Raw genomic sequence first — 11,993 nt, 5'->3', positions numbered from 1 at the left:
TGGCTGGTCCTTCCAGCATGACAACGACCCGAAACACACAGCCAGGGCAACTAAGGAGTGGCTCCATAAGAAGCATCTCAAGGAGTGGCCTAGCCAGTCTCCAGACCTGAACCCAATAGAAAATATTTGGAGGGAGCTGAAAGTCCGTAATGCCCAGCGACAGCCCCGAAACCTGAAGGATCTAGAGAAGGTCTGTATGGAGGAGTGGGCCAAAATCCCTGCTGCAGTGTGTGCAAACCTGGTCAAGAACTACAGGAAACGTATGATCTCTGTAATTGCAAACAAAGGTTTCTGTAACAAATATTAAATTCTGCTTTTCTGGTGTATCAAATACTTATGTCATGCGATAAAATGAAAATTAATCACTTAAAAATCATACAATGTGATTTTCTGGATTTTTGTTTTAGATTCCGTCTCTCACAGATGAAGCGTACCTATTATAAAAAATTACAGACCTCTACATGCTTTGTAAGTTGGAAAACCTGCAAAATCGGCAGTGTATCAAATACTTGTTCTCCCCACTGTACTCCCCACTCCCCACATACATACACATACATATATATATATATATAAATATATATTTTCACAGATATATACATATATATATATATATATACATATACATACATATACATGTATATATATATATACATATATATACACATTTATACTGAATTTGGATGATATACTGTACATTTATACTTTAATTTGGACACACCTACTCATTCAAGGGTTTTTCTTTATTTTGACTATTTTCTACATTGTAGAATAATAGTGAAGACATCAAAACTATCAAATAACACTGAAAAAATTTCTTCACTTTTATTTTAAAATGTAGAAAATATTTACAACAAAGAAAAACCCTTGAATAAGTAGGTATGTCCAAACTTTTGACTGGTAGTATGTATATATATATAAAGTATGTAAAAAAAGCAACTAAAAAGTATGAAGTTGAATACGGTTTTGTAAGCAGGAAAATTTAAGAGTAAAAACACTTTATAAGTTAAAATATTTATGTTGAAGGGTAGGGGCCTCAGCCCCTAATGGGCACGCTAATGTTAATGGCTTGCAATCCATCATGACTACCTGTTATACTCAGATTCCATATGCCCATATACAGAATGATTACAGTAGCTCATGTCTTGATGCCATTGTCAGATATTCTTGTAGGGCATGTCAAAATTGGCATTTTCAGCAACAGCATTGTAGTATTTAGGCATCTCCACAGAGACCCCACTATCCACATGGTAAAGGTTGTCCTCTGGTATGTCAGTCAGCACATTGTATGGATTTTTCTCACACAGAGCGCTGATCTGATCATACTTCTCTTGTAGAGGAGAGGTGATCTGCGAGGCCAGGTAAGGGTATTGATGAGAATCAATCAGGTGCTGTGGGGGAGAAGAACTTTCAGTCAATCAACCATCCAATGAATGGATGGATGAATGGGTGGGTGAATAGATGGATGGATTGATTAATTAATTAATTGAACACAAACCCACACAGATGTGCACCAAGTACGCAGGGGTGCACACACACACACACAACACACACACACACACACACACACACACACACACACACACACACACACACACACACACACACACACACACACACACACACACACACACACATTACCTGTTTCAAATGCTCAGGCAGCTTAACCTTGGGATGGAGAAACCTTTTCCCTTTGTAGATGACCCAGGGGACTAGGAGTAGTAGTGGAAAAGCCACAGCTACCGTCACCAAACTGACCACCAGGCCCTCAGACAACCTTCGCTCCCCATCTAAAGCACAGACACAGGTGGACACCAGTTAGAACGACCCTCAGAAACTGAACTGATGGCAGAGATCATTTAAATTTCTGTTTTGCTGAGGCAGTTTTACGTTCCATTTGCAACAAGGAACACAAATGCTCTTTGGTATCATCAAATTATGAAGGGTGGGGAAAAAAAGTGGAAGAAAGGGGGGAAGGGTGCGTGAGGGAGAAGGGAGAAGTGGTGGAGGAGGTGGAGAGCTCACCTGTGGCTGTGTTGTTTGTGGTGCTCATCACACACGCAGCCTTGCTGTACTGCCCTGTATTGTTGTGCGGCATTGGTATGTACACCTGGACCTGAACGCAGTATCTGGTGTTGGGCTCCAGTGGCTTCAGCCTAACACGTTGCTCAGTCACCATCTCTCTCTCAGACACCTGTGATAACACATGGAGTGAGTGAGTGAGTGAGTGAGTGAGTGAGTGAGTGAGTGAGTGAGTGAGTGATGGGTGAGTTGAGTGAGTGAGGGGGTGGTGTGTGGGTGGGTGAGAGAAATAGTGGGAGTATGTGTGTGTTTGTGTGTGTGTATATACACTCACTGTATAAACATTAGGAATACCTGCTGTTTCCATGACATAGACTGAAAAGGTGAATTTAGGTGAAAGCTATTATCCCATTTCAATCAGTGTAGAAGAAGGGAAGGATTTTAAAGAAGGATGTTTTAGCCTTGAGACAATTGAGGCATGGATTGCATACATTGAATTCGGAAAGTATTCAGACCCCTTCCCTATTTCTAAATCTTATTCTAAAATGTATTTAAAAAAAACATACAGTTGAGGTCGGATGTTTATATACACCTTAACCAAAAACATTTAAACTAATTTTTTCACAATTCCTGACATTCAATCCAAGTAAAAATCCCCTGTTTTAGGTCAGTTAGGATCACCACTTAATTTTAAGAATGTGAAATGTCAGAATAATAGTAGAGAGAATGATTTACTTCAGCTTTTATTTATTTTAAGATTTACATACACTCAATTGGTATTTGGTAGCATTGCCTTTAACTTGTTTAACTTGGGTCAAACGTTCGGGGTAGCCTTCCACAAGCTTCCCACAATAAATTTGGGGAGTTTTGGCCCTCCTGACAGAGCTGCTGTAACTAAGTCAGGTTTGTAGGACTCCTTGCTCACACACGATTTTTCAGGTCTGCCCACACATTTTCAATCGAATTGAGTTCAGTGCTTTGTGATGACCACTCCAACACCTTGACTTTGTTGTCCTTAAGCCATTTTACCACAACTTTGGAAGTATGCTTGGAGTCATTGTCCATTTGGAAGACCCATTTGCAGTTTTAACTGATGTCTTGAGATGTTGCTTCAATATATCCACATAATTTTGCTGCCTCACGATGCCATTAGTTTTGTGAAGTGCACCGGTCCCTCCTGCAGCAAAGCACCCCCACAACATGATGCTGCCACCCCTGTGCTTCACCGTTGGGATGGTGTTCTTCGGCTTGCAAGCCTCCCCCTTTTTCCTCCAAACATAACGATGGTCATTATGGTCAAACAGTTCTGTTTTTGTTTCATCAGAGGACATTTCTCCAAAAAGTATGATCTTTGTCCCCATGTGCAGTTGCAAGCCGTAGTTTGGCTTTTTTATGGTGGTTTTGGAGCAGTTGCTTCTTCCTCGCTGAGTGGCCTTTCAGGTTCTGTCGATATAGGACTCGTTTGACACTGGATACAAATACTTTTGTACCTTTCCTCCATCATCTTCACAAGGTCCTTTAATGTTGTTCTGGGATTGATTTGCGCTTTTTGCCTCAAAGTACGTTAATCTCTAGGAGACAGACCTTGTTTCCTGAGCGGTATGACGGCTGCATGGTCGCATGGTGTTTAAACTTGCGTACTATTGTTTGTACAGATGAACGTGGTACCTTCAGGCATTTGGAAATTGCTCCCAAGGATGAAGGTGATTATTTTGATTTTCCCATGATGTTCAGAAAAGAGGCACTGAGTTTGAAGGGAAGCCTTGAAATACATCCACAGGTACACCTCCAGTGGACTCAAATGATGTCAATTAGCCTATCAGAAGCCTCTAAAGCCATTACATAATTTTGGGGAATTTTCCAAGCTGTTTAAAGGCACTTTCAACTTAGTCTATGTAAACTTCTGACCCAATGGAATTGAGATACAGTAAATTATAAGTGAAATAATCTGTCTGTAAACAACAATTGTTGGAAAAAAAATACTTGTGTCATGCACAAAGTAGATGTCCTAACTGACTTGGCAAAACTATAGTTTGTTAACAAGAGATTTGTGTAGTGGTTGAAACAAGTGTATGTAAACTTTCGACTTCACTGTACATCCTCATCAATCTTCACACAATACCCCATAATGACAAAGCAAAAACACGTTTTTAGAAATGTTTGCAAATGTATACATTTAAAAAAAACAGAAATAACCTCTTTACTTAAGTATTCAGACCCTTTGCTATGAGACTCGAAATTGATCATCATGATTCCATTGGTCATCCTTCAGATGTTTCTACAACTTCATTGGAGTCCACCCGTGGTAAATTCAATTGATTGGACATGATTTGGAAACCTGTCTATGTAAGGTCCCACTGTTGACAGTGCATGTCAGAGTAAAAAGCAAGCCATGAGGTTGAAGGAATTGGTCTGCAAAGCTCCGAGACAGGATTGTGTCAAGGAAAAGATCTGGGGAACATTATCAAAACATTTCTGCAGCATTGAAGGTCCCGAAGAACAGTGGCCTCCATCATTCTTAAATAGAAGAAGTTTGAAATCACCAAGACTCTTTCTAGAACTGGCCACCTAGCCAAACTGAGCAATCGGGGGAGAAGGGCCATAGTCAGGGAGATGGACAATAACCTTATGGTCACTCTGACAAAGCTCCAGAGTTCCTCTGTGGAGATGGGAGAACATTCCAGAAAGACAACCTTCTTTGTCAGCACCCTACCAAACAGGTCTTTATGGTAGAGTGACCAGACGGAAGCCACCTCCTCAGTAAAAGGCACATGAAAGCCCATTTGGAATTTGCCAAAAGATACCTAAAGGACTCTCAGACCATAAGAAACAAAATTCTCTGGACTGGTGAAACCAAGATTAAACTCTTTGGCCTGAATGCCAAACGTCACGTCTGGAAGAAACCTGGCACCATCCCTACAGTGAAGCATGGTGGTGGCAGCATCATGTTTTTCAGTGGCAGGGACTTGGAGACTAGTCAGGATCGAAGGAAAGATGAACAGAACAAAGAACAGAGAGATCCTTGATGAAAACCGTCTCCAGTGCACTCAGGACCTCAGACTGGGGTGATGGTTCACCTTCCAACAGGACAATGACACTAAGCACACTGCCAAAACAACGCAGAAGTGGCTTTTGGACAAGTCTCTGAATGTCTTTGAGTGGCCCAGCCAGAGCCTGGACTTGAACCCGATCAAACACATCTGGAGAGACTTGAAAATATCTGTGCAGCGACGCTCCCCATCCAACCTGACAGAGCTTGAGTGGATCTGTAGAGAAGAATGGGAGAAACTCCCCAAATACAAGTGTGCCAAGCTTGTAGCGTCATACCCAAGAAGACTCAAGGCAGTAATTTCTGCCAAAGGTGCATCAACAAAGTACTGAGAAAAGGGTCAAAATACTTATGTAAATGCAATATTTGCATTTTTCATTCCTAAAAACCTGTTTTTGCGTTGTCTTTATGGGGTTGTGTGTGTAGATTTACAATAAACGTTTTAATCAATTTTAGAATACGTCTGTAACGTAACAAAATTTGGAAAAAGTCAAGGTGTCTGAATACTTTCCGAATGCACTGTAGCTTCTGAATGAAAGGTGAAAAGGTAGTTTTAAACATTGAGACAATTAAGACATGGATTGTGTATGTGTGCGTTCAGAGCTTGAATAGGCAAGACATCAGATTTAAGTGCCTTTGGATGGGGTATGGTTCTAGGTGCCAGGCACACCGGTTTGAGTGTCAAGAACTGCAACGCTAATGGGTTTTTCATGCTCAACAGTTTCCTGTGTGAATCAAGAATGTTCCACCGCCCAAAGGACATCCAACCAACTTGACACAACTGTGGGAAGCATTGGAGTCAACATGAGCCAGCATCCCTGTGGAACACTTTCGACACCTTGTAGAGTCTATGTCCCGACGAATGCAGGCTGTTCTGAGGGCAAAAGGGGGTGCGATAGTAGGAAGGTATTTTGTACACTCAATGTAAATAGTTTGTGTGTGTGTATGTGTGTGTGTGTGTGTTTGTGTGTGTGTTTGACTGTCATATGTTTCTCTTACATCCTTCTTGTCAGTCTTCTTCCAGTATCTGATATTGTATTCCACTTTGCTGTAGACTTCTTTCAGTGATGAGATCTTTAGCACCGGATTCTGAATGTTCACCTCCACAGCTCCTAAAGCTACTCCCTTGGTGACCAAGGTTACGTTTGGAGGACCAATTACGGCTGAGGAGACACAATACAGGAAGTCAAAGATAGGATGTCAAGAATGAGAGAGCTACAATGAACAATGTCACCAAAGTGCATGTTGGTACTCACTTCCTTTCTTAAGAGAGAAGTTTGGGGTTTCCGCCCAACTGGAGTTATTTCCCTCTAACTCTATCCTCACTCTGAATTGATAATTTCCATGGCAACTGGGAAGTTTACCGAAGTCACACCTGTGCTCTTTGGTGGCTTTACATACGGTGTAGAAGGAGGCAGTTGAAGGCATTCTGAGTATCAGACAATAACAAGAGGTTAACATTTTAATTGCATTTTTTTGTGGCATCGATGTGTAATAACAGTGCCTTTATGTTGCTTTACTATTAAGTAGAGAGGAGAAAACACACAGCTGATTTGGCAAGGTATTCCAAAATAACATAACACTTGTTAATGAATGTCAAAAAAAGTAGCTACAAACTCAATAGCTCTGATGCAATTGATTCATTCGACAGGAAATCCTCTTCATTCTCTTAATTTCTCAGTGTTATGTTACTACCTGTTTTATAAAAATCAAAAAAGTGCTGTTTTTTTTTGCAGGTGTGTGCGTCTTGTTCTCTTCCAGAAAAGACGGGACGTTTTTAGTTCCTATACTGTATGTATGGTCATATCAATGCCCTATCATTGTTCACAACTTCCCCTCTCAGTGAAGTTCCTCATGCAGATTTAGAATCTTAATTTGAGCCAGTTTGCTAAAGCAGGAAAATAATCCTGCAGCATCAGGACATTTGAATTATTAAGTGGATGTATAATTATTATTATTTTCTTGTAGGGGCTGTTAGGGCAATCAAGTCTGACATTTTAAACCTTGAATACACTGAGAAAATTCTCAGGCACAAAAGAGTGATCAAATTAAGATCCTACATCTGTATAACCACAGACATAATGGTACTGATACTCTCACACTATGGCAAAATTTCAACATGTCAATGAAGTGCATGGCCTTATTCCCTGTACAATAGATATGGCGAAAGAGATTTCTCCTTATCAATTCTTTGTCCACAGCTCAAATTGACCATAAATATCACAGTAGCCACTAGCCAGGGAGCACAAACTATTTAACAATATTGAATAATTCAACCACGCCATATTACACTCTTAAATAATGCAACAATCCACAAGCATGTGGAGACAATGGAAGTTAGCAGCTTACTCCTGCTAACTAACAACATGATTCATGATCAAGTAACGTTGACGTATTGTTAATAAACATATTCATATAAATGTACAGTGAAGTATTATAACTTTGTTATTCACAGTTGAAGTCGTAAGATTACATACACTTAGGTTGGAGTCATTAAAACTCGTTTTTCAACCACTCCACAAATTTCCTGTTAAAATAGGTTGGAGTCATTAAAACTCGTTTTTCAACCACTCCACAAATTTCCTGTTAACAAACTAAAGTTTTGGCAAGTCAGTTAGGATATCTACTTTGTGCGTGACCAGTATTTTTCCAACAATTGTTTACAGACAGATTATATCATCGAATCACAATTCAAGTGAGTCAGAAGTTTTCATACACTAAGTTGACTGTGCCTTTAAACAGCTTGGAACGTTTCATAACATTATGTAATGTCTTTAGAAGCTTCTGATAGGCTAATTGACATCATTTGAGTCAATTGGAGGTGTACCTGTGGATGTATTTCAAGGCCAACCTTCAAACTCAGTGGCTCTTCGCTTGACATCATGGGAAAATCAAAAAAATCAGCCAAGACCTCTGAAAAAAATTATAGACCTCCACAATTCTGGTTCATCCTTGGAAGCAATTTCAAAATGCCTGAAGGTACCACGTTCATCTCTACAAACAATAGTACGCAAGTATAAACACCATGGGACCATGCAGCCGTCATACCGCTCAGTAAGGAGACGGGTTCTGTCTCCTAGAGATGAACGTACTTTGGTGTGAAAAGTGCAAATCTATCACAGAACAACAGGAAAGGACCTTGTGAAGATGCAGGAGGAAACAATTACAAAAGTATCTATATTCACAGTTAAACAGTCCTTTATCGACATAATCTGAAAGGCCGCTCAGCAAGGAAGAAGCCACTGCTCCAAAACCGCAATAAAAAAGGCAGACTACGGTTTGCAACTGCACATGGGAACAAAGATCTTACTTTTTGGAGAATTGTCTTCTGGTCAGATGAAAGAAAAATAGAACTGTTTGGCCATAATGACCATTGTTATGTTTGGTAAAAGGGGGAGGCTTGCAAGCCGAAGAACACCATCCCAACCATGAAGCATGAGGATACCAGCATCATGTTGTGGGGGTGCTTTGCTGCAGGAGGGACTGGTGCACTTCACAAAATAGATGGCATCATGAGGTAGGAAAATTATGTGGATATATTGAAGCAACAGCTCAAGACATCAGTCAGGAAGTTAAAGCTTGGTTGCAAATGGGTTTTCAAAATGGACAATGACCCCAAGCATACTTCCAAAGTTGTGGCAAAATGGCTTAAGGACAACAAAGTCAAGGCATTGGAGTGGCCATCACAAGCCCTGTCTTCAAGCTGTCAGTAAATGTGTGGTCAGACCTGAAAAAGCGTGTGTGAGCAAGGAGTCCTACAAACCTGACTCAGTTACACCAGCACTGTCAGGAGGAATGGGACAAAATTCACCCAACTTATTGTGGGAAGCTTGTTAAACAATTTAAAGGCAATGCTACCAAATACTAATTGAGTGTTTGTAAACTTCTGACCCACTGGGAATGTGTTGAAATAAATAAAAGCTGAAATAAATCATTCTCTCTACTATTATTCTGACATGTCACATTCTTATAATAAAGTGGTGATCCTAACTGACCTAAAACAGGGATTTTTTACTAGGATTAAATGTCAGGAATTGTGAAAAACTGAGTATAAATGTATTTGGCTAAGGTGTATGTAAACTTCCGACTTCTACTGTATATAGGCTACACAGCTAGGTAATGTTATCTACCTAGCTTAACAAAGTCATTTCTGTATCCTCACGTAAACGTGCTGGCTGTAGCTGAATGCTGAGGTTTCGGTGAACCAAAGCTAGATAGGAGCTCTGAGGCTTACACTATCTACCATATTAAAGTTACACTAGAACAAAACAGGCTTCATTTTATAAATATCATGGAAATCAAAAGCATATTGCAATTGAAAACATTGATGAATCCCTCAGAGTTGCTTCTTGCCTGGATCTCAGGGGAAGGGTGCAATTGCATCCAGCAATTCTTGACGTTCCTGAATGTAGTCATTCCTGCATCTGCAGGAACCCCTCTTTATACTTACATTGGGACATTTTTAATTTAGGACAGGTAGGAGGCAGGGGCGGTCCAGTACAGTAGGTGGCATTAATGCACAATAACGTTGAATGCCAGACGCCGACAAACCCCACAGAACTGCTAAACATTGCTATGCTATTACAATTTTTACTGTAATAGTGTTGGCTCGACAAGACATTTCTGTTTACGTTGCCTTGCATACAGGGGAGCAACTATCGTGAGTGTCATGCCCTACCTCCAGACGTAATAGTCGAGACAAGTTCGCAAGTATACATTGCAGTATATTGTCATGGAAATTCTAATCAAATTATGAGGAGAGACAAGATCAATCACCAATCAGGATATTACTTTATTCGAAATGTATTAATAACTTTCATGAATTATTGCAATAATGAAGCTTGTCAATGACCCAACCCGTAGGTGATTCGTTGAGAGCCCAACGAGCGAATTTGAGCAACATCCTTTTATAGCAAAGTACATCCTCTTGAATGTTCATGACAAACAACAGATGTATGGAATGGGTCACAAGGTTAGTATTCGTATGAAAGATACTAATAATTCACAACAGACAGTATCTGTTGAAAAGACTATTCTCATTATGTAGAATTCAGGGTCTGGAAAATAATCCCGCAGCAAAATAAAACGTGAATTATTATGTCCATTAAAATTAATGGAATTTTTGAGCAGTTGATCATTTTTTTTGTAAGGGAAAATCAAATTAAGATCCTACATCTGTATACGTGTGTATTTGGTTCTTCGGTTTGGTCTGGTAAAAAGATCTCGTCCAGTATAGTCCAGGAATGGATGTACCAGTCTAAATGCCTCTGAGACACTGCGGGAGGAAAACTGCATCCAGAATGAGCAATACTTTTTATTGTGTGTGTGTGTGTGTGTGTGTGTGTGTGTGTGTGTGTCTCACCTGTATTCAGCTGTGTAGGTAAGGTTTTTCAGTGAAGTAAGGGGAGCTTCCCACTTAACTATGGCATCCATGTTGTAAGAGACCACCTCAACATTTTGTGGTTGAGGCAGAAGTGACTCCGCTATAGAATGAAAGAAACCAACACTCAGTTGATTACCAGAATTAGACTGAGACAGAAAGACACTCTTCAGATACAAGAGTCCAGTGAGACGAAATAACACTCAAATACTAGAGTCAGACCTGGGTCAAATACTGTCAAGTACTTTGTCTGATTGATTTAGCTTGCCACAAAGGAATCAAAAGTTAGAAAGGAATCAAAAAGGAATCAAAAGTTAAACAGTGACACTGCAACAATGATATTACTGTATCTAGGCTACAGTAAGTTAAGGCCTGAAAACACAAACCTGAAATGAATCGAAATCCCAGAGTGATAAGAAGATAAAATGCCATCACATTGTTCTATGGTGTGTTCCAATTGTAACAACAGCTTTAAGTAACACTGGATAAGAGGGCCTGCTAAATGTGCAAAATGTCAAAATGTAAGGGGAAGAAACTGATAACTGCTCTTTTTATGGGCGGGCATAGGGAAGAAAGAAGAACCATCTTATTTCCTCATTGGCACTGAGACAGTTGCCCTAGCCCAAATGATGTATTACCATTGTGGAGGCCACTGATTTTGACATATCAATTATTATATCAGGTATCAGTGGGCTTCCAAACAATTAATTATCATCTGGAAGTACATACGTTTTTCACATGCTCCACCGCAAACTGTCATAAACAAATCTCACAAAAATCAGACACTGCAAAATCCTGGTTACTATCCAATCAAAGCCACGATGACACTACTACCAACGGTTCGCCACATTTGGCTTAAAAGGCCAAACGTAACATAATATCTACCAATTCATTTCCAGCAATATTGCACCTGCCTGCGTGTTGCGCACGTCTGTCTATCATGATGTGTAACCAGTTAGCGATGCTCATGATTACCATCTTGTGGGTAGACAGAAAGGTTTTCCTCGAAACCTTCTCAAATAAATGTTCACTTCAAAGTAGGCCTATCTGGCTATAATGATATAAATATTATTTGTATCAATTTGTTGCCATCACATATGCAGTTGCAGTAGCAGCACAGAAACACTGCTAGTCAAACACATTCCTCTCTCGCTAGGTGTGCCCTTGAAATATTTATTTGTATTTTTTAATTCTCGCTTTTTCCAGTCTTCGGAGTTATTATTCACCCTTATTTGACCAGGTATCTTGACAGAAAACACATCTCTTGTACAGTAAGGATCCGGGAAAGAGAAGAGAAGAATGTGTATATTTGAAAGCTAGATTGGTAGAAAAGGTTGGAGACCCCTGTTCTAGTTGGTCTAGATCTATAGGGGGTAGGTGCTAAGGAGTAAGGGGTCGTTTCTAGTTGTATTAGTCGTATGTACAGGATACGCATGGTATACTGTACATCGTCCAAGGTTTCTTCTTGACAATGCAACAACAATAAAAAAATATTAAAGATAAGTATATGAACATAAAGTAAATGGCTCATCAAAATAAAATACA

General features: G+C 39.9%; 1 protein-coding gene across 1 annotated transcript; it reads right to left on the bottom strand.

Annotated features, from left to right (window-relative positions):
* Positions 1 to 961: 961 nt before the first annotated feature.
* LOC139414181 (interleukin-10 receptor subunit beta-like) lies at positions 962 to 10,946 on the bottom strand. Its single transcript, XM_071162069.1, has 7 exons — positions 10,835 to 10,946; positions 10,431 to 10,551; positions 6,325 to 6,497; positions 6,068 to 6,231; positions 2,023 to 2,191; positions 1,639 to 1,787; positions 962 to 1,388 (listed from the first exon to the last, which is right to left on the bottom strand). The coding sequence occupies exons 1-7, from the start codon at positions 10,878 to 10,880 to the stop codon at positions 1,155 to 1,157; spliced, it is 1,056 nt and encodes a 351-aa protein (XP_071018170.1). The 5' UTR covers positions 10,881 to 10,946; the 3' UTR covers positions 962 to 1,154.
* Positions 10,947 to 11,993: the final 1,047 nt, after the last annotated feature.

The sequence above is a fragment of the Oncorhynchus clarkii genome, chromosome 7 (assembly GCF_045791955.1).
Source record: "Oncorhynchus clarkii lewisi isolate Uvic-CL-2024 chromosome 7, UVic_Ocla_1.0, whole genome shotgun sequence".
In the NCBI taxonomy this organism is placed as follows: Eukaryota; Metazoa; Chordata; class Actinopteri; order Salmoniformes; family Salmonidae; genus Oncorhynchus; species Oncorhynchus clarkii.
This window is presented reverse-complemented; position numbering and strand designations above follow the sequence as displayed.